Source organism: Rhinoderma darwinii, chromosome 9, assembly GCF_050947455.1.
Source record: "Rhinoderma darwinii isolate aRhiDar2 chromosome 9, aRhiDar2.hap1, whole genome shotgun sequence".
Taxonomy (NCBI): domain Eukaryota; kingdom Metazoa; phylum Chordata; class Amphibia; order Anura; family Rhinodermatidae; genus Rhinoderma; species Rhinoderma darwinii.
The window spans coordinates 106,238,582-106,261,793 of NC_134695.1; the positions used below are offsets into that span (position 1 = coordinate 106,238,582).

The 23,212-nt window shown below is 43.5% G+C and overlaps 1 protein-coding gene across 2 annotated transcripts; it reads left to right on the plus strand.

Moving 5' to 3' along the window:
- The first annotated feature begins 4 nt into the window (after positions 1–4).
- Positions 5–17,612, plus strand: CDCA5 (cell division cycle associated 5). Of its 2 annotated transcripts, none has more exons than XM_075838729.1 (8): positions 5–219; positions 299–419; positions 1,671–1,741; positions 3,668–3,730; positions 4,023–4,142; positions 4,413–4,451; positions 7,208–7,705; positions 17,324–17,612. In XM_075838729.1, exons 2-8 carry the CDS (start codon positions 362–364, stop codon positions 17,402–17,404), a joined length of 930 nt encoding a protein of 309 aa, XP_075694844.1. In that variant the 5' UTR covers positions 5–219; positions 299–361; the 3' UTR covers positions 17,405–17,612. The 2 variants fall into 2 exon arrangements, with proteins under 2 accessions (XP_075694844.1, XP_075694845.1); XM_075838730.1 differs by having other exon boundaries at positions 302–419.
- Positions 17,613–23,212: the final 5,600 nt, after the last annotated feature.

Sequence of the window (23,212 nt, forward strand, 5' to 3'; positions counted from 1 at the left end):
GCGGACGGAATGTCGTGGAGTCATTTCCTGTTCCGGCAGCAGGGCGGGCGCGGGACATTTGAACCATTTCTTCCGAGCTCATCGGCGGGGGAGATTCCGGATGGTGCGATGTTTGTCGGATGATCGGAGACCTATTAATCCACAGATCTGTACAATGCGGGAGGATATTTGATAAGGTCCCCGGATTATTAGGAGGAGAGAAGCTACGTCCTGGGAGAGGTCTGCAGCGCTGGGTTATGTAATCTCGTATAATACGCTGTATACAGAGGGATGTTATACGTCGTCTATTATTCCCCAGCAGTGCTGTACAGTCATCATATACCCCGAGGAGAAAGCATTGCTGAGACCTGGGGCCGCCACCATGTCTGCTCGGGAGAGAAGAGGCGGCAGCCGAGGCACGGTCACCTGGGGAAATGACAGTGAGTGTCACTCAGATATGGCGACATTTGTATAAGCGACCGCCGATGTGATCAGTGTAAGCGACCTGAGTCTAGACGTGCATCTACGTAAAGTGTTGACTGTAAATAATCGCTTAGATTGATTGGTCGCTTAACTGAATGTCGCTCGCGTTCACACCTGTAGTGTACGCCAATTTTACATATTGTCTATTGACCTGTTACATATCGTAGCGATTAACGACTGCTTTTATTTTTGCTTTAATTTTCCACGTGATGAGCATCTTATCGTTCACGCTCTCGTTGGCGTTCGTAGCTGACCGATTATCTACTCGTGTGATTGGCCCTTTACACAGCCTGGTTATGACCTCATCGTGGTAGTTGTTGCATCTGAGAACTTTGCATCCTTGTAGAAGACATTATAAATGTTATATGGGGTGTCGGGGATCTGGGAGTGTTAAAAAGAAAAATCCTGGATAAAAAAAATAACCTCAATAACGAATCATCCAAACCGTCCCCTGCTTGTACTACGCCGCGACTATTCCGACCAGGCCGCAGCGACGTTCTGCCCATAATGATGTAACCTCTAGTGACGGTGTTGTCCGGAGGCCATGGCGCTATGTTACATCACTCGCTGCTGCACCGATACCAGCAGTGGGGGACAGAGGAAAAATCTAGAGATGGTAAAACCTATTAGAATTTTTTATTTTATTTTTTTTTAAAAAACACAAAACTTCCTAACGTTTCTTGTGTTTTTTTATTTTTTTTAATTGTCATAAAATTCCTGATAACTCCTTTAATTGAACTGCGCCCCGGTGTGTAGTTTCGGGTCTCTGAGATGGCGGCTGCTTTACCTCTGAGTGACGTATGCAGATAGCTGGTCTTGCATCGCTACGATACTGACCTCTGCCGTTATGGATTCCGATAGTGCCAGCGATTCCTCACCTTTAAAGGGGTCCAATGAAGCTTATCGTGGAAAGGGGCAAAGCATTCCAGTGCCCAGTTGAGATCTTTTGATGGTTTTGCCAAACTTCTTTGATCCAGGTTTCGCGGCTTGCCTTTACCCTTAGAGGTTTTCATTTACTCGACTGATAGTTGCTTTTGTTCCCTTTAAAAACCAACAAATCTGTAGGTCCGGGCTTATACCTTTGTACAGTTTGGCTTAATAAATCCTGTATTTTATACACAGGCCAAATATACTTAAAGTTGTTACCCCCATGCCGAATATATCGACTTCGAGTCTGATGTTAAATGTTCGCTCTTTTGACCCCGCAGGCATCGCTTCTCCACCTGTCAGACGATCCCAGAGAAATTCTGCGTCTTCCAGCAAATCTGCAGACAGTCTGGTATGTTTAAGGCAATGACAAGTTACTTATTTTCTGTGTGGGCTTCCCGGTGGCGCCAGTGGATCATTGAGTTCCCTCAAAGGAAACCCGTCACTAGAATTTCAGCCATTAAACCAGACTGTGTCGTTATACTGCTGGGGAATAGGTTTCTAAACCTGCCCCTGTCAAGTGTCCGTTTTGGCTTTATGTATACAAAAGAACTTATACTACAGCGTGCGCTGTATGTAAATGACCAGGTAAGAGTCTTGTGGGCGGTCCCGGTCTCCTGAGGAGTCATGCAGTCCTGTCTTGCACGGGATTCGGCATTACAAGACCTCTCCGGTGCCTGCGCAGTGAAGAGGAGTATACTGGCCTCGGCTTTATCTGTGCATTTGCCAGATGCCACCGGAGCTGGCTTGTAAGTCATTATGCACACAACCATTTCTGTTTTGCGGATCGTAAAACACGGAAGCTAGTGGCTTTCGTGTGCTGTCCGTTTATTGTGGACCCGTACACTACAATGGGTGTGACAGCCTGCCAATACGGAAAAGAACAGAACTTGTCTGTAATTTGCGGAACGGAGACACAGATCGCCCAAAAAACAGGTGTGCGTGGCCCTGTAAGGGTATGTTCACACGGCGGGGGTCCGTAACGGCTGAAATTACGGGGATGTTTCAGCCTGAAAACATCCCCGTAATTTCAGCCGTACCGGCATGTGCAGGCGCTTGAGCGCCGCGTCAGTTACGGCCGTAATTAGCGCTGCTATTCATTGGAATCAATGAATAACGGCTCCAATTACGGCCAAAGAAGTGACAGGTCACTTCTTCTACGCGGGCGTCTATTTACGCGCCGTCATTTGACAGCGGCGCGTAAATATACGCCTCGTGTGAACAGACAAACGTCTGCCCATTGCTTTCAATGGGCAGATGTTTGTCAGCGCTATTGAGGCGCTATTTTCAGACGTAATTCGGGGCAAAAACGCCCGAATTACGTCCGTAAATAGGCCGTGTGAACATACCCTAAAAGATTAAAGGTTCAGTATGCTATGCGCAAAAACAACGGATGGGACGCTAAAGAAAACCGCATCGTGTGCGTGAGACCTTATGACATATCCCAATCTGCGGGATGTCGACCAAGCCAGAGTTTAAGAAAGCTGTTGATTTCCGCAAATATGGGGTCTGTTCTGTATATACAGTATTGATATTTTAATACCACCAGCAGGATACATAAAGTAAAAAGGCAGACCTTTATTATATTGGCTGTCCGGTCACAATAACCTCCTTTTGTTAGGCAGCTTCCCCGTTGGTGAGATGATCACTAGAGATCTGGCTGCTTGAACCCCTGGTGATGATTGTGTAGCTGCTGGCAGTGCCCCTGGCGATAACCTATCCCCTCCAAATCAAACTGCTGCCGTGTATTAGATGGTCACGATTTTTGGAGAAAAGATTCCCCTTAAATTCCTCTAAATAGTAACTTCCCTTTTTATAAAACTATTGACCTGTCATACGGATATGTCAGAAGTGTTAATCGGTGGGGCTCCTGGTGCTGAGACCACCACCGATTACTGAGAGGAAGGGACAGAAGTGCCCCTGCTAAGCGATGTGCCCGTGGACTGTAATGGTATAACTTTTGTCTCGTCTCCGCTCTCCTCGAAGAGGCAGGGTTAGCTGAAGAAGGACTCTGAGAAGTCTATGAGCCGGTCTTCGGCAAACTCATGCTTTCCGAAAAGAGCCGAAGTTATACCATTAGAGTTGAAAAGGCAGAACGCTTGGCTGAGCGCTTCTGCCCCTTCATTTCGGCGATCGATGGGGGTCTCTGTGCTCGGACTCCCACCAACTAAAACTCCCGGCGAGTCACTATGACTTATCAAAGGTTTTAAGAGAGGAGTTACTTTTTAAGTCCATTTGTAAATGTTCTTGTCACCAATAGCGTGCTCCTTTATTTCAGATGCCTACACCAGTAATAAAACGATCTGTCACTGCTAAGAAAATCATGCCTCGTAAAACCCTGGTAAGTATTACCTCCTCAGTTGGTGCTGGTCCCAACAGCTTACATCTATGTACCGCGTGAGTGAGTGCGTGCGTGAGTGAGTGAGGCCAGCTTTACAAGATCATTCCACATCAGCCAACCAAAGGTGCCCCTGTGTCAATCTGTTGGACCCCATCCGCCCAGAGCAGGGTCCTGGTTAGTCACACAGCTTTTATTAGGTTAGCAGTGAGCCTCGTAGATTTGTAACTTTACGTTGTATATGTCTATTGTGTATAAATATTATTTGTACAATGGCCGCCTCTTTATTTTTTAGGCTGCACTGGTCTCTGCTGAATCTCAGCCTAATTCTACATCCACTGTAGAACAACCTAGTGATTGCTCCATTTCAGCCCAGCCCAGCACCGTAATGGCTGCACCTCAGTCCACCCCAAAAGTAAGTATCTCAACTACAACTAATCCTGAATATAACGCCCGGGGGAGCTGCTACCATCCTGTGTGTACACGCTCGTAGGCTATGGCCACACATACTGGTATTGACAGCCACACCACTAGTATACAGCTAAAACTAATCTGTGAATGGCGGCAGCAGTCAGATCACCGTAAAAACCCTGCGTTACATGGGACTGCACGAAATCCCTCTCATAAGAAATGATTTGGTCAAGACCCTGATTGATTGATTTTACAAATTTTCTTTCAATTTTAGGTTTTAAATGTGGCTGCAGCTCCTAGGAGAAGTTCAAGGGTAAGTTCAATTACTTTACCAAAATAGAGTACCCGGAGTAATGAAAGTTGTGTGCGACCCCCTAATATCTAATAGGCAGTGGTAAAGCAGCCATTGAAATGAATAGCTTTTCACAGCCCTATTAGGCCTTGTTCACACGGCCCTAAAAAAAAAACTGAGGTGTAAACGCGTGAGAAATGCTTCCGTTTTTGCAAAATGGCGTTTCCGGCGGTTTTTTCTATGCGTTTTCAGTGTTTTTTTGGGGAGCATAATTAGGACTCCCATTGACTATGGGAATTAGGCGTTTTGTTTTTACGTGCCAAGAATTGACCTGACGCATCTTATTTTTTTTACACGACACGTTTTTTAAGCCCATCATATGCACTACAATGCGTTTTCCCATTGATGTCAATGGGAAGCTTAAGGGTATGTTCACACGATGAGAGGCATTTACGTGTGAAAAGACAGACTGTTAACAGCTGCCTCGTTTCACACGTAAATGCTCCTCCTCGCATTTTGCGAGCCGTCTGAGACGCTCGTAAATCTTGAGCTGTGCTTCATTGAGTTCAATGAAGAACAGCTCAAATTACGTGGCAAAGAAGTGTCCCGCATATAATGTATAGAAGTGTCCCGCATATAATGTATAGAAGTGTCCCTGCATATAATGTATAGAAGTGTCCCTGCATATAATGTATAGAAGTGTCCCGCATATAATGTATAGAAGTGTCCCGCATATAATGTATAGAAGTGTCCCGCATATAATGTATAGAAGTGTCCCGCATATAATGTATAGAAGTGTCCCGCATATAATGTATAGAAGTGTCCCGCATATAATGTATAGAAGTGTCCCGCATATAATGTATATAAGTGTCCCGCATATAATGTATATAAGTGTCCCGCACTTCTTTGACAAGGCAGTCATTTTACGCGTCATCGTTTGACAGCTGTCAAACGACGACGCGTAAATAACAGGTCGTCTGCACAGTACGTCGGCAAACCCATTCAAATGAATGGGCAGATGTTTGCCGACGTATTGTAGCCCTATTTTCAGGCGTAAATCGAGGCATAATACGCCTCGTTTACGCCTGAAAATAGGTCGTGTGAACCCAGCCTAAAGCATGCGTTTTTGTACACATTTTTCGGGCATGTAAAACACATCAAGTACACGCTGTGTGAACAAGGCCTTAGGGCACATAGACGACATTGAGGGGGTCCCCGGTTTAAATCCCTGCTCTATTGTTCCAGGCAGAGAGCCACTTCTAAGAGCGTTTCCCATTCTGGAGCACTTGTGTATTACATGATCGCACATTCAATTGATGGGTGCCGTGTAATAGAAAATTTCTAGGTACTCCGCTTTAAAAAGGCGATTGTCTAGATAGGGAGGTATATAGGAAAAGTTGTTAAAGGACGGGTGTCGCGGGAAAAAATTTTTTTACATCAATTTGCTTTTAGTGTTTTATTTAAAAAAAAAAAATTTTATTTGTGTTTTTTTTTCTAACTTTTACTTCACTTTGGGGGCTGCCATTTTTTTTTTTTCATCTCTGTATGTGTCGATTAACGACACATACAGAGATGGAATATGGCACATACATCCCCATAGACAATGCGAAAGGGAGCCGCATTCACTGTGGTGTACGTCGTCTGTGTGGGAACGGCGCATGCGCCGCTCCCACACAGTCCAAATGGAAGGTCTTCGGCCGAATGACATCCGGCGTCATTTTCTTGTGGACCGGAAGCCGTGGCCGGACAGTAAGATAACTACTTCCGGACGTGTGTTCAGAAGCGAGCAGACGGACCGGAGGGTGCAGCGGCGGCAGGAGCAGCTAAGTTATTTTTGTGTATGTTCGTGTTTTCGTGTGTGATTACACTGTATGTAATCCTCCTACACAGTGCATTCGCTCAGAAAATGGCGGCACACAGTGTAGGATGTTTGAACATTCAACCCCCTCCTTTATCCTTGCACTAGCCAGGATAAAGGAGGGGGGATTGTGTGAGGACACTAGAGCGAGTGTTTCTTTTCAAATTTTGCAGTGTAAAGCAATGAGGTTGCTTTACCACATGCCAATGCTGCAATTTTGGGAATTGCTCCCTCTAGTGACCAGCACATGGAAATGTTATAAATTAGAATCTAATTTATAATATTTCCTGACTCGTGAAAAAATTAGAACAATGTCTAATCATGTATACACTAACTTTTTAACAAAAAAAATATATATATATTTTCTAGCGACACATTCCCTTCAAGAAATAAGGGTGTGTTGGTCATGTTCGCCTTAGGAAAATAAAACGAAATATATTAGAGTGGTTGTGATGAGCATAGTTGCATAGGTTGAAAAAAGACACAGGTCCATCAAGTTCAACCTGTCAACATTGTTTTTGTTATTTGCCCCAATTTTCATAGATGGCCTCCTATGATTTTTTTTTTATTTTTTTAACCCGTTTTCAAGTCAATATGACAGGTCATAGCATAGGGATTTGGCACATAGGGTAGTATGGTGTTTGTTTGGGCACTGATTCCTCTTCTGATCACTAGAACGGGCAGTGGTTCTTTCACGCAAAAGTTTTCCTTGATTTTTGTCAGGCCACGGATTAAAGCCTCTGCTCCTTTTATCGGGCTTGGTGCATTTTTACGGGGAAGGATAGGTTCTGATCAAATGATCGTTTGGATCGCCGCTATTTTCTGTGCTTGACCAGCTTTACTTGATTTTGTCTTTAAATAATCGCGGCCCATTATAGACTATGAAGTAATGTCGTTAAAACGTATTATTCCTTTACAGATTTCACCAAATGCAGGAAAAGAAAATTCAGTACTTGAGAAGTCGCAAGATATTGCGAAAGTTGTACCAGACCAATCCACAACCTCCAAAATAGACATCCTATCTCCCATTCCTCTAAATATACCTCCGTTACCGACCGAGGACGACCGACAAAAAGTGATGTCTCAAAAAGTGCGGCGCTCCTATAGCAGGTTCGAGACGTCCCTGAATGGTAGCTCATTTCTGTATAGTCCTACCAAAAGCACCGAATCATCAGATACCTCTACCCCAAACCTCGAATCAAAACCGGGGCGGAGGTCGCTTTTTGGGTTTGATAAACTTTTAAGCTCAGAAGAGGATGTGGAGAACAAGAAAGTTAGTGAGAAAATTAAAGAGACATTCAATGAAAGTTCAAATAGAACAGCAGTGAAGTTCTCTGTGCAAGAGCCGGATCACAACATCCCTGGCGTGGTTCTAGCCAAACAGAAACGGAGGAAACGTAAAGTTCCACATATTGAGGTAACCATGTAATCATTTTTTTTTTTTTTTTTATTTTTTTTTTTTGGGGGTAAGTGGGGTGGATTTTTTTTTTTTTTTTTTTAGAGCTTCTGTATCAATATAAGATGTGTTCATATTACTATTCTGCATGTCCTATGAGGTGCCATATTATCCCATAGAAGTAAAGCTTCTAGGGGGGAATACTATTGTAATACAGCATACAACGGAACATTCCACCACGGTTTCCCTCATAGGTTTTGTATGATTATGATAAAAAAACCTCCTTAAGAAATCCGAGATACAGAAGATTTTAATGGGAGTAGTAATATGGATCACTATAATACAATAAGGGTTGCACAATGCGTTGAAATATCGGTACTATTTCGATGCCGTGCACCCTCAAACGGTTCAGTATCGTTAATTCATGTATTTCGATATTAAGCTGTTCTGTCTTCAGTGTCGGCACTGCCGCCCATATAGATATGCCAGTACATTAAAGCGGCTCTGTCACCACATTATAAGTGCCCTGTCTCCTACGTAATCTGATCGGTGCTGTAATGTAGATTACAGCAGTGGTTTTTATTTTGAAAAACAATTATTTTTGAGCCAGTTATGAGCGATTTTAGATTTATGCTAATTAGTTTCTTAAAGACCAACTGGGCGTGTTTTTACTTTTGACCAACTGGGTGTTGTACAGAGGAGTGTATGACGCTGACCAATCAGTGACCAATCAGCGTCATACACTTCTCATTGTTCCAGCCCAGCATGATCCACAGAACAGTGTGATTGTGCAGTGAAAGAAGCCGGGCTGGAACAATGAGAAGTGTATGACGCTGATTGGTCACTGATTGGTCAGCGTCATACACTCCTGTACAACACCCAGTTGGTCAAAAGTAAAAACACGCCCAGTTGGTCTTTAAGAAACTCGTTAGCATAAATCTAAACTAGCTCATAACTTGCTCAAAAATGATCTTTTTTCAAAATAAAAACCACTGCTGTAATCTACATTCCAGCGCCGATCAGATTATGTAGGAGACAGGGCACTTATAATCTGGTGACAGAGACTCTTCAAAGTTTAAAAATAGAAAAGTGAAAATTTTTTAAAAAATGCACACGCTTTTTACAATAAACATTAAAATAAGTCTCCATACATAAATTCACATTGTGTACATAATACGACCACAATAACCCGCACAGCGTCATTTATGATGTTTATGCTGTTAAAATAATAAAATAAAAACTGCTTTCTTTCACTTATTAATGTGAGGCACGAGGTCTTATGAATTTTGAACCTCCATGAGCCTCACATTAACAGTAATTCACACCATCGTGTACCTCACACATTAACCCAATGTTGTCCATTGACTGAGGAACATGATGGGGTTAATTACTATTAATGTGAGGCACATGGAGGTTCAAAATTCATCACACCACGCGCCTCACATCAGAAAATGGAAGAACTTTTTTTAAAAAAAAAAAATTTTTTGTTGGCAAAGTATCGTTTTGGTATAGTGTCGCAATACTACACTAAGTATCGGTATCGAAGTCAAAAGTTTGGTATCGTGACAACCCTAAATACAATTGTGTGCATGAAGTCTAAGGCCAGATTCGGACGAGGTCGAAATGCGGTGTGGATTTTGCACCACAAATCTGTGGGAACTCGCAGTACTGCACTTGTGGATATGGTTTTGAAAACACCACTCACACTTGGCAAAAATATGAAGATGCTGCAGATCTTCAAATCCTCAGCATGCTTATTATGCTGTGGAAAAGCTGCAAATTTCGCCCCTTCAATGTATAGGGAAAAAAAATCTGAAAATACGCAGGCTTGAAGCAAAATCCGCTATGTGTGAACTCTCCTTTAACCGCTTCCCGACCGCCCACTGTTTATTCACGTCGGCACTTGCTGGGCTCTGTGCAGTGCCGACGTGAATTCACGGTGGGTGTTAAAAGCGCGATCCGGGTGTCTCAGAGCAGCGCTGCCAAAAAAATCTAATAAAAAGTGATAAAAAAATCACATGTACCCTAAAATGGTACCAATGAAAAGTACAGATTGTAACGTAACAAATAAGACCTCGCACGGCTCCGTTGGAGAAAAAAATAAAACAGTTCTGGCTCTGCAAAATGTGCAGAGTGTTCCAAAAGCGGATGAGATCGGGCGACCATTTATCAGTGCGACACCGGCCACATATCTGCGGATTATTATTTATGTACCCCATTATTATACCCTCTTATGTCCTGATGTACTCTGCCCAATTCACACATACCCCCACATCATAAACTGAAATACCAGCAAAACCCCAAACAGAACAGTTACCAAGCAAAATCCTCGCTCCAAAAGCCAAATGGCGTTCCCTCCCTTCTGAGCCCCACAGCGTGCTCAAACACCAGCTTACGTCCACCTATATGATATTTTATATCCGGGAGAACCCGCTCAACATTGTATGAGGTATTTGTCTTCAGTGGCACAAACTGGGCACAACGTATTGTGCATTAAAATGGCATATCAGTGGAAAATTGTAATTTTCAATTTGCACCATCCGCTGCGCATTAACGCCTTCACGCACCACGACTTAATAGCATGTCGTGGTGCGAGGGGTTATATATGGAGCGGGCTCACGCGCTGCGACCACTCCATATTCTGCAGGTGTCCGCTGTGTATTACAGCTGACACCCGGGACTAATGGACAGGAACAGCGATCGCGCTGTTACAGGAGCCTGTAAAATGACATTATATTGCAATACATTAGTATTGCAGTGTATTGTACCAGCGACCTAATCGCTCGTTCCAGTCCCCTAAAGGGACTTTTGGGAGGTTTCCACTGTTTTGGTACCTCAGGGGCTTTGCATATGCGACATGACACCCAAAAACCATTCCAGCTAAATTTGAGCTCCAAAAGCCAAATATTGTTCCTTCCCTTCTGAGTCCTGCCGTGGGTCCAAACAGCCGTTTATTACCACATATGGCGTATTGCTGTAATCAGGACAAATTGCTTTACAAATTTTGGGGTGATTTTTCTACTTTTATTCATTGTAAAAATTAAACCTTTCTATGTTTTTTCAGAAAAAAGTAGATTTTCATTTTCACGGCCTAATTCCACTAAATTCAGCAAAAAAACTGTGGGGTCAAAATGCTAACTATATCCCTAAAAAAAATTCCTTGAGGGGTGTAGTCTTCAAAATGGGGTCAGTTTTGGGGGGTTTCCACCGCTTTGCTCCCTCCAGGGCGTTGCAAACGCGACATGGCACTGAAAACCAATCCAGCAAAATCTGCGCTTCAAAATCCAAATGGCGTTCCTTCCCTTCTGAGCTCTGCCGTGGGTCCAAACAGCAGTTTAGTACCACATATGGGGTATTGGCGTAATCGGGAGAAGTAGCTTTACAAGTTTTGGGGTGCTTCTTAATCTTTGCAAATATTCATTTTTTTTAATTTTTATATATATTTTTTCAGAAAAAAAGTAGATTTTCACTTTCACAGACAAACTCCAATAAATATAGCAAAAGACCTGTGGGGTCAAGATGCTCATTATACCCCTAGATAAATTCCTTGAGGTGTGTAGTTTCCAAAACCGTCTCACTTTTGTGGGATTTCCACTGTTTTGGCACAACAAGACCTCTTCAAACCTGACATGGTGCCTAAAATATATTCTAAAAAAAGGAGGCCCCAAAATCCTCTAGGTGCTCTTTTGCTTCTGAGGCCGGTGTTTCAGTAAATTAGCACACTAGGGCCACATGTGGGATATTTCTATAAACTGCAGAATCTGGGCAATAAATATTGAGTTGCATTTTTCTGATAAAACCTTCTGTGGTACAGAAAAAAATGTATTACAAATGAATTTCAGCAAAAAAAATAAAATTTGTAAATTTCACCTCTACTTTGCTTTAATTCCTGTGAAGCGCCTAAAGGGTTAAGAAACTTTCTGAATGCGGTTTTGAATACTCTGAGGGGTGCAGTTTTTAATATGGGGTGATTTATGGGGTCTATCTAGTACATAAGGCCCTCAAAGCCACTTCAGAACTGAACTGGCCCCTGTAAAAATAGCCTTTTGAAATTTTCTTGAAAATGTGAGAAATTGCTGCTAAAGTTCTAAGTCTTGTAACGTCCTAGAAAAATAAAATAATGTTCAAAAAACAATGCAAATATAAAGTAGACATATGGAATATGTAAAATAGTAACTATTTTGTGTGGTATTACTATCTGTTTTACAAGCAGATACATTTAAAATGAGAATCATAATTTTTGCAAATTTTCTCTAAATTTTGGTGTTTTTTCACAAATAAGCAATGAATTTATTGATCAAATTTTTCCACTAACATAAAGTACAATATGTCACGAGAAAACAATCTCGGAATTGCTTGGATAGGCAAAAGCATTCCAGAGTTATTAACACATAAATTGACACATGTCAGATTTGAGAAAATGGGGCTGGTCATGAAGGTCAAAATGAGCTCGGTCTTGAAAGGGTTAAGGCCCTTTTACATGGGTTAATGATCGGGCGTTCATATGAACGCTCGTTCTCAATCATTACCTTGTGTAAACAGGGCAAGGATCAGCCGGTGAACGAGCGTCTGCTGGAATCATCGGCTGGTCTAATCTTTTACGCAGCCAATAGATTAGTTGGCAACAATCGTTCGTCCACATACTAAATGATCATTGCTTCGTTTAAAAGAACTGAGTTTTAGTCTTTATTGCCCTCCTTCATTATCACATCATCTAGCTGTAGAAAAACTGGTGGCTTGGTTAGAGGGGGCAGTTTAAAGAGGCTCTGTCACCAGATTATAAGTGCCCTATCTCTTACATAATCTGATCGGCACTGTAATGTACAGAAGTGGGTTTTATTTTGAAAAACGATCATTTTTTAGCAAGTTAGTTTATATTTATGCTAATTAGTTTCTTAATAGACAACTGGGCGTGTTTTTACTTTTTACCAACTGGGTGTTGTACAGAGGAGTGTATGACGCTGACCAATCAGTGACCAATCAGTGTCTTGCACAATCACACTGTAAGGGGAGATTCACACGAACGTTGCGTTTTTGCGCGCGCAAACAACGCAGCGTTTTGCGAGCGCAAAAACCATTTGACAGCTGCGTGTGTCATGCGTGTCTGATGCGCGGCTGCGTGATTTTCGCGCAGCCGGCATCATAGAGATGAGGCTTGTCAACGCCCGTCACTGTCCAAGGTGCTGAAAGAGCTAAATCTTTCAGCACCCTCGACAGTGAATGCCGAACACAACAGCGAAAAACCTGTAAAAAAAAAAGATAAAGTTCCTACTTACCGAGAACTTCCCGGCCGTTGCCTTGGTGACGCGTCCTTGGTGACGCGTCCTTGGTGACGCGTCCTTGGTGACGCGCCTCTCTTGACATCGGGCCCCACCTCCCTGGATGACGCAGCAGTCCAAGTGACCGCTGCAGCCTGTGATTGGCTGCAGCCTGTGCTTGGCCTGTGATTGGCTGGAGCTGTCACTTGAACTGAAGTGTCATCCCGGGAGGTCGGACTGCAGGAAGGAGACAGGAGTAATCGGTAAGTTAGAACTTCGTTTTTTTTTTACAGGTTAATGTATTTTGGGATCGCAAGTCACTGTCCATGGTGCTGAAACAGTTTAACTCTTTCAGCACCATGGACAGTGACTATCTCCTGACGTCGCGTACCGATAATTTTTTTGCCGGGATCGGCCAAAACGAGTTTGGCCGAACCCGGTGAAGTTCGGTACGCTTGTCCGGCTTCGCTCATCGCAAAGACACTCCGTTTGGATGTTCGGAAACAGAAAAGCACGTGGTGCTTTTCGGTTTTCATTCATCCTTTTCACTGCTGTTGCGCGAATCACGCTCGTCCCACGGAAGTGCTTCCGTGTGGTGCGCGTGATTTTCACGCACCCATTGACTTCAATGGGTGCGTGATGCGCGAAATACGCAGAGTTATTGAACCTGTCGCGCTTTTTGCGCAGCAGACAAACGCTGCGCAAAAAGCACGGACTGTCTGTACTGCCCCATAGACTTGTATTGGTCCATGCGTGCCGCGTGAAAACCACGCGGCCCGCACGGACCGAATACACGCTCGTGTGAATCCCCCCTAACAATGGGCTGGAACAATGAGAAGTGTATGACGCTGATTGGTCACTGATTGGTCAGCCTCATACACTCCTCTGTACAACATCCAGTTGGTAAAAAGTAAAAACACGCCCAGTTGTCTATTAAAGAGGCTCTGTCACCACATTATAAGTGCCCTATCTCTTATAATATAATATGCGTGTTTTACTTTAGACCAAGTGGGCGTTGTACAGAGGAGTGTATGACGCTGACCAATCAGTGGCCAATCAGCGGCATGCACTTCTCTCCATTCATTTACACATCAGATAGCGATATAGCTATATCGTTATGTGCAGCTACATACACAAACACTAACATTACTGTAGTGTCCTGATAACGAATATACATCACTACAAGCCTGGACGGGATGTGTATTCCGAATCCTGACACTTCTGAATCTTTTCTGTGAGATTCCAGCAAGCCACGCGTAATCTCGTGAGATTACAATGTAACCTGTCATTTCAAACGAGATTACGCTTGCCTTGCTGGAATATCGCAGAAAAGATTCAGAAGTGTCAGGATTCTGAATAAACATCACGTCCAGGCTGGTAGTGATGTATATTCGTTATCAGGACACTGTAGTAATGTTAGTGTTCTTCACATAGCGATATAACTATATCGCTAGTGCAGTGTAAATGAATGGAGAGAAGTGCATGACGCTGATTGGTCACTGATTGGTCAGCGTCATACACTCCTCTGTACAACGCCCACTTGGTCTAAAGTAAAAACACGCCCACTTGGTCTAAAGTAAAAACACGCCCACTTGGTCTAAAGTAAAAACACACCCACTTGGTCTAAAGTAAAAACACGCCCACTTGGTCTAAAGTAAAAACACGCCCACTTGGTCTAAAGTAAAAACACGCCCACTTGGTCTAAAGTAAAAACACGCCCACTTGGTCTAAAGTAAAAACACGCCCACTTGGTCTAAAGTAAAAACACGCCCACTTGGTCTAAAGTAAAAACACGCCCACTTGGTCTAAAGTAAAAACACGCCCACTTGGTCTAAAGTAAAAACACGCCCACTTGGTCTAAAGTAAAAACACGCCCACTTGGTCTAAAGTAAAAACACGCCCACTTGGTCTAAAGTAAAAACACGCCCACTTGGTCTAAAGTAAAAACACGCCCACTTGGTCTAAAGTAAAAACACGCCCACTTGGTCTAAAGTAAAAACACGCCCACTTGGTCTAAAGTAAAAACACGCCCACTTGGTCTAAAGTAAAAACACGCCCACTTGGTCTAAAGTAAAAACACGCCCACTTGGTCTAAAGTAAAAACACGCCCACTTGGTCTAAAGTAAAAACACGCCCACTTGGTCTAAAGTAAAAACACGCCCACTTGGTCTAAAGTAAAAACACGCCCACTTGGTCTAAAGTAAAAACACGCCCACTTGGTCTAAAGTAAAAACACGCCCACTTGGTCTAAAGTAAAAACACGCCCACTTGGTCTAAAGTAAAAACACGCCCACTTGGTCTAAAGTAAAAACACGCCCACTTGGTCTAAAGTAAAAACACGCCCACTTTGGTCTAAAGTAAAAACACGCCCACTTTGGCAGTAAGAAACTCATTAGCATAAATCTAAAAATAGATTGTTTTTCTAAATAAAATGCATTACTGTCACCTACATTACAGCGCCGATCTCCTTATATAGGAGACAGGGCACTTATAATGTGGTGACAGTCTCTTTAAAGCAAAACATTGAGTACTTCTGCGTATTTGAAAGCTCTCTGCAGTTGAGTTGCAATAATCTCCGTGTCGGAGATTGTAATGTGTGTAGCGAGAATGTATATGTGGCGTTCTGCACCATGCAGGGCAAATCTGCTTTTATCCTCCAGTGAATGATTATAGATGTAAGTTGTATTAATGGAGTTTGATCTTCCTCTGACCAGGAAGAGTGCCAAGAGCAGCAATCCATTATTGGACTACGCTAGTTTTTGCTTTGTGTGTGATCGATGACGGCTGCCCGCAGTATAATACGCTGCTGATTATATACATTGTTGTTCTCTTTCAGCCAGGAACTTTGTTGAAGTGTTATATTATTATAATTTCGTTGTCACTGGGGGCTGTACAGGAGAGAGATCAGCGCCGGGCCGCGTTCTTGCTGCTGTCACATGCAGTTTTTCCCCCTATACACGCACACGCTGCGCCCCAAATATTGCACCTAGGGCTTTGATTCTGTTCTCATTTGAAACCTAAGAGTCTTCTGGCCCTTATATTCTCCAGGGGATTGTTTAAAGTGTACCTGTAAAGTTCTAGACATTTCTGTAGATTGCTTATTATTATAAGTATTTTTCTAATAGAACTTCCCCCTTAAAGCCTTATTCACACGAACGTGTTCTACGTCCGTGATAAGCGCGTGATTTTCACTCGCGTGGCGCGGACCTGTGTTAGTGAATGGGGCCGTTCAGACTGTCAGTTATTTTCACGCAGCGTATGTGCGCTGTGTAAAACTCGCGACATGTCCTATACTTGCCCGTGTTTCGCGCAGCACGCACCCATTGAAGTCAATGGGTGGGTGCAAATTGTGCGTGGCACACGGAAGCGCTTCCGGGTGACGCTCATGATTCGCGCTACAGTAGTAAAATAAATGAAAACGGAAAAATACCACGTGTCCTAATGATGGCGGCTGCACGAAAATCACACAGCCACGCACCACATGCTGATGCCACACGGACCTTTTGCGCGCGCAAAACGCACCGTTCTTTTCACGCGCAAAACGAACACGTCCGTGTGAATAAGGCCTAATAGTAGCGTTCTTCAGCTTTCTTCCCGAATTCCTCCATCTCTCCTCCTGTAAATGTAGACATCACTTGTGCGGTGTATGCTCGTTGTCTAGGGGAATCCGTAGCCAGCAATTACAGACGCTGGCTACGAGTTCTACGATAAAGCAGGACGTTATGGCAGGCGCTCTATAAGTTTGATTGGCTGAGCTGCCGAATGTGATAAGGAGAACACACGCTTGGCATCTTGGGGACTTCTGCGGGCACAGTTCTCTTCGCAGACGTCAGAACCAGGAAGTGCCCACCCAACAGCAGTTAGATTGGCCAATAATCGGCCGAACAATCATCCAATCGAACGCTTGTTCCCAATTATTGGCAGTGTAAACATGTCGGCAATTCGCAAGCAAATGAGCAAATCATCTTTTGTCGTTCGCTTATCTCTCCGTGTATAGGGACCGAGCGATCATTAATACGATTTGCATCAGGCTGTATAAAAGGGCCCTTAAATGAGCGCCAATCAAATTGTAATATCGACGATCGGTGCTTATGGGCAGAAATTTAGATTTAAACCGGTATTGGGGTAACCTAGGCTGTCAGAGGCACACAGGAGGCCAATTTGTAAAAAAAAAAAAGATGTTTAATATGTCAAAATAGATACATTAAATAAAAAAAGACCTCAAATGTTTACATGGCCTATAAGCAACTGTCCACAATAAACGGATCAGATTATTGGTATATCGAGCCTGCGTAATGTCCTACAGTATTTATTATATTAGATCAGTAAAATAATAAAATCACACAAAAAATATTCTTTTTTTTTTCTTCCTGGTTTACAGGTATCTGTTTTGGATGAGTGGGCGGCAAGCATGAATGCACAATTTGAAGAAGCCGAGAGATTTGACCTGCTGGTGGAGTGACCGACCCGTGTCTCATTGGACTCCGCTTGTATATAGACTTCGACATGTTCTTAAATCTAGTTGTCTGTCCTTGTATATGTATGTTTTTTAGTTGTTTGTCGTAGGGTGGCAGGTTCTTTTACTGAAGACGGATTGCTCGTCTTTCCAATCTTTGTGTTAGGGTATGTGCACACACACTAATTCCGTCCGTAATTGACGGATGTATTTCGGCCGCAAGTACCGGACCGAACACAGTGCAGGGAGCCGGGTTCCTAGCATCATAGTTATGTACGATGCTGGGAGTCCCTGCCTCGCTGCAGGACAACTGTCCCGTACTGTAATCATGTTTTCAGTACGGGACAGTTGTCCTGCAGCGAGGCAGGGACTCCTAGCATCGTACATAACGATGATGCTAGGAGCCCGGCTCCCTGCACTGTGTTCGGTCCGGTACTTGCGGCCGAAATACGTCCGTCCATTACGGACGTAATTAGTGTGTGTGCACATACCCTTATAATGAGTGATCTAATGTGCTCTCAATTACATTTCTGGTTTTAGGGCCTAATTGCTTGCAAGAAAAATAAGTGACCATGATGTACTTGGAGCCTGTAAGCTGGAGCTGCCGCTAATTCTACACATCTATATGATCGTGGAGTGGGTGGGAATGTACTTATCAGTAATTTCACATACAGGTGTAGCACAGCTGACTTTGCGGTCCTTTGTAAAACTCCCAAAAACATAATCCTCAGTTGTGCTGAATTGCAATCTTAGTTTTGCTTCATCTGCACATGCAGATACTTTAACTCCTGGTGGCAGTGAAAATTCTCACACCCAAGAACATGCAGCAAACCTATGAATTAAGTTAAACCGTAATCCAACCATTAAAGGGAAAGTTGAAAATGCCGTTGAATCTGCGGCCAGCATGTTATAAAGCAGGAGGAGCTGAGCAGATTGAGAGATTTATTTAATATTTTTTTTTTTGTGGAAAAGATGCAGTAGAACTTTTATATTATCTATTTCAACCTCTGCTTATTCTGGGCTTAGGAGTCCAGTGGGCGGTGCTACTCAGTGATTGACAGCTAGATCTGCATACACATTCCTACAGGGGAGGCTGTCAATCATTGAGTAGGACCGCCCACTGTAATCCAAAGCCCAGAATAAGCAGAGGTTTAAATGGATAAATTACAAGTTCTACTGAATCTTTTCCCTCAAAAATATACATCAATCTGCACCGTTCCCTGTCCCTATAGCATGCTGCCCGCAGATTGGACAGTATTTTTCATCGTGACAGGTTTCCTTTTAGATCTACAAAGACATTTACCACAGTGACAGCTGGGCTGCTTTACAGGCAAAAATATATATATTTTGGTTTAAGGTAAAAATAAATCCGGATATTTCACATACAAAAATAATGCTTTTTATTCATTGTCAAAAGTTCTAAATGATGACAATGTTTAGCCAAATGAAGGGAACACAGCACTTACTGAAAAGTAGATTTAAATCTTGTCTGGTGACACCGTTCTTAATAGATACCCCAATTGAAACCAAACGGAGGTGCTACTGTACCCGCTTGTTGGCCCCCGGACTTCCATTTTGGGTATTACAGGAGCTCTTGTAGCATCAGCTGGCTGGATTCACTGAGGGCATCTAGTTAATAACCTAATTGGGGAGGTTTGTTACCACGACACTCCGTGCAGTTCTGCCCAAATAACGAAACTTACATGTGCTGATTGTTTTATTCATATTTATGTCCATAGTATTATTTTTTTTAGCTCTGTTCTTTCAATGTTTGAAATGTCTTTTGTTTGTTTTTTGTTTGTTTTTTTTTTTGTATTGAAAAGGACAACCTTCTATGTGCCCTATGATGGCATATAGACGTCAGAGGGGCTCAACTCCCCCCAAAAATATATTCGCCAGAGTGGAGAGCCACGGATACCTCTCTGGAGCTCCCCCCGTGACCATGTAATGCTGCATTTCTGCTGTAGCGGCCACCAAGAATTTTCACAGGGGGTTTCAGTTTATGGAGTCAGGTTGCTCAGTGGACGGTCAACAGGTCTGCCTTTAAAAATGGACGGCCTTGATGGGGAAACCGCTTAACGCCATATTTTCTCCTGCTGCCAAGCCATGAGTATGTAAATAAATGTGGATAAAATTAGCAAGAGTATTTTTTAGGCCCTACTGACTGTTTCTGGAAAATATGGTACTAGTACAGACCATGCTAATATATGCTGCATGTTGGCAGTAACATCAGCTCTGTATTCAGTTTCTCCCTAATAAAGAACTAATAAGGACATTAAATACTGTTGTGTGAATGAGGCTTTGACACAGCTGTAGGGTTGGTATGGTTTGTATAGGAGCCATAGATTTAGGCTTTATTCAGACGAACGGGAAAAACGCGCGTGATTTGCACACGCGTTGCACGGACCTATATGTGTCTATGGGGCCGTGCTGACATGTCCGTGATTTTTCCTCCGCGTGAGTCCGCTGAAAAAAGTCACGACATGTCCGTTCTTTCAGCGTTTTGCGCGCATCACGCACCCATTGAAGTCAATGGGTGCGTGAAAACCACGCATGCCGCACGGAAGCACTTCCGTTCGAACTGCGTGATTCGCGCAAGAGCTGTCAAAAGGATGAATATAAACAGAAAAGCACCACGCGCTTTTCTGTTTACACACATCCAAACGGAGTGTCTTTGAGATGAGCGAACCCGGACAACCGAACTTCACCGGGTTCGGCCGAACTCGTTTTGACCGAACCCGGCAAAAAAATTTCCGGTACGCGACGTCAGGAGACAGTCACTGTCCAGGGTGCTGAAAGAGTTAAACTGTTTCAGCACCCTGGACAGTGACTTCCGATCACAATATACATGAACGTGTAAAAAAAAAAAAAAGAAGTTCTGACTTACCGATAACGCCCTGCTTCTTCCTCCAGTCTGACCTCCCGGGATGACAATTCAGTCCAAGTGACGGCTCCAGCCAAGCACAGGCTGCAGCGGTCACATGGACTGCCGCGTCATCCAGGGAGGTGGGGCCAGATGTCAAGAGAGGCGCGTCACCAAGGCAATGGCCGGGAGGGAAGTTCTCGGTAAGTACGAACGTTTTTTTTTTTTTTAACAGGTTGCTCGATATTGTGATCGGAATTCACTGTCGAGGGTGCTGAAAGAGTTAACTGCCGATCAGTTAACTCTTTCAGCACCCTGGACAGTGACTATTTACTGACGTCGACTAGCCTCATCTCTATGATGGCGGCTGCGCGAAAATCACGCAGCCGCGCATCATACACGGAGCTGTCAAGTGGTTTTTGCGCGCGCAAAACGCCGGGTTTTTGCGTCTGCAAAAACGCCACGCTTGTGTGAATCCAGCCTTACTGTCAAAAATAAGAGCTGATCCCTGTTTCCTACTTTTCTCTGATCTGCTCCCATTGTAGGAAATGCGTTTCTTGAACGAAGGAATAAATGTATAAAAACTGTTCTAACAAATCAACCAATCAGATCATGGCTTTCATTTTTAAATCTACTCTGGGAAAAAAGATGGTTGGAATCTGGTTGCTATGGGCAATATGGATGCTATTTGTTTGAACAGTTTTGATTCGCGGGAGCCGTGGTCTTTTAGTAACGTGTCATGAAGTACAAGAAACTTTGTACAGATGACGAGATGGAGATCGGGTTATTGGGTAGTAGTTGGTCTGTGATATGGAGGACGAACATCACACATCTATGTCTGGCAGCTGCTGCTCCTGCATTTGGGTATGTTGATTCATTGACTTCTGGATTATTCACCACATCCTTCTCAATGAACTTTTCAACTGCTTTAATACATTATATCCTTTTGAGCTTTAGTAAACCTAGCCATGTAATGTGAACCGTGTCTGCGCGTTTATTTACCATTACATTAAAGGCTATGTACACCTTCAAAAGTGTGTTTTTTTTTTTTTTGTTTTTTTTTTATATATATATATACACTTTTTGAGATACAGCTGCTTTGTATTCTCTATCCAGAGCAGCTGTATCGTTCACTGAATCCTGTACCCGTCCGGTCCGTGGGACTGACTGGTTTAGTGTCAGTGGGTCTCTGACACGCATGATCCACCTGTAACCCATCACATATAAGTTATGAACTTCAATGTGATGGATAACAGGTGGATCCTGCGTGTCAGACATGCAGGACCGGCTTTCAGTGAACCAATTAGTCACGCGGTCCCTGACGGGTACAGGATTCAGCGAACGATATAGCTGCTCTGGATAGAGAATACAGAGCTGCCTTCTCTCAAAAGGTAAAAAATCATTTTTAATAAAAGCTAATTATAAAGTTGCACCAAACACTGACTGAAAAGTTGTTTTTTTTAAAAATAAAAATGTCAACGTTTTGCACAGCCTTTAGGGTATGAACGCACACTGCGTATTCAGGACTGATACACTATATTAAGCTGCACAGCGTATCTGCCCTGAAGACCACAGGGACTACCATCCGAAATCCCTCACCACACTGGTGCTTTATTTCGGGCATATGTTCTGCTGCATAAATGATCGCACATACTTATCCCCTCCTCTGACGTCCACTCCGGCCCCGCCGGATGATGTTGCAAGCCCATGTGATGCTGCAGCCTGTGATCCAGGGAGGCCGGACTGGAGAAGAAGCAGGGAACTTGAAGTAAATCTTTTTCTTTTTTTTTTTTCTTACTTGCGATTGTGCCACATCGCTGTGATTCCGCCGCAAATATCGCAACACACACTGCTTTGTTGCGGGTTTAAGCACCCCATTGAATTCAATGGGTAAACACACAACAGAAGAGCAAGCGTGTCCGCAGCATTAATTGATGTGCTGCCGTAGGAGTAACCGCACCGCAGGTCAATTTATGTGCATTTTACGGTGGTGTTTTTCCGCAGTGTAGGGATGAGATTTGTTGGAATCTTACCCACACTGCTGCTACTGTAATACGCTGTGGATTTCCCGCAATTAATTAGTTGCAGGAAATCTGCAGTGGTTACGCTGTGTGTGTTCCTACCCTTAAAATCTGTTCCTGCACGTAACAAAGTATCTGTCTTTGGGTATGTGCACACACACTAATTACGTCCGTAATTTACGGACGTATTTCGGCCGCAAGTTCCGGACCGAACTCAGTGCAGGGAGCCGGGCTCCTAGCATCATACTTATGTACGACGCTAGGAGTCCCTGCCTCGCTGCCGGACAACTGTCCCGTACTGTAATCATGTTTTCAGTACGTGACAGTTGTCCTGCAGCGAGGCAGGGACTCCTAGCATCGTACATAACTATGATGCTAGGAGCCCGGCTCCCTGCACTGAGTTTGGTCCGGAACTTGCTGCCGAAATACGTCCGTATATTACGGACGTAATTAGTGTGTGTGCACATACCCTTTGTATTACATCTTGAGCGATAGGTGGCTTTTTTGAGCAGCCTGGAGTTCTTCTTTCTCTGCCTGCAAACTCTGAGTGTGGGTCCAGATGTGGTATCCAGAAAATCAGCATGTGTAATGGGTACCCACAAGCGGAGTGCAACTTGGTTTCTGAGTTTTTGCCGCAATATCCACGTTACGTGTGGATTTTACGGCAAATTTGAGCTACAGTTGCTCTTCTGTGGGATTGGACCAGATGTACTAGTCGTCGCTCCCTATGTGCGTCAACTCGCCTTGGACACCCATGACCCTATTTCCGGCTCACTGATTCTACTTCTTGGGACTAGTTTTTTGTTTTTTTCTTTATCAACAATTTTCATTAGTATAAGAAAAACATACAAAATATTGCAACACAGTGCAATGAAAAATAAAGACTCTACAATACATTTTTGTAAAGAACATGAAGAACCAATTTAAGAG

What these genes read in the sequence shown, in the direction of transcription:
- CDCA5 (XM_075838729.1), top strand. Translation starts at nt 362, where the DNA reads ATGTCTGCTCGGGAGAGAAGAGGCGGCAGCCGAGGCACGGTCACCTGG. An exon ending in GGTCACCTGGGGAAATGACA is followed by an intron (nt 420 to 1,670) that starts GTGAGTGTCACT and finishes TTGACCCCGCAG; the next exon opens with GCATCGCTTCTCCACCTGTC. An exon ending in GTAAAGTTCCACATATTGAG is followed by an intron (nt 7,706 to 17,323) that starts GTAACCATGTAA and finishes CCTGGTTTACAG; the next exon opens with GTATCTGTTTTGGATGAGTG.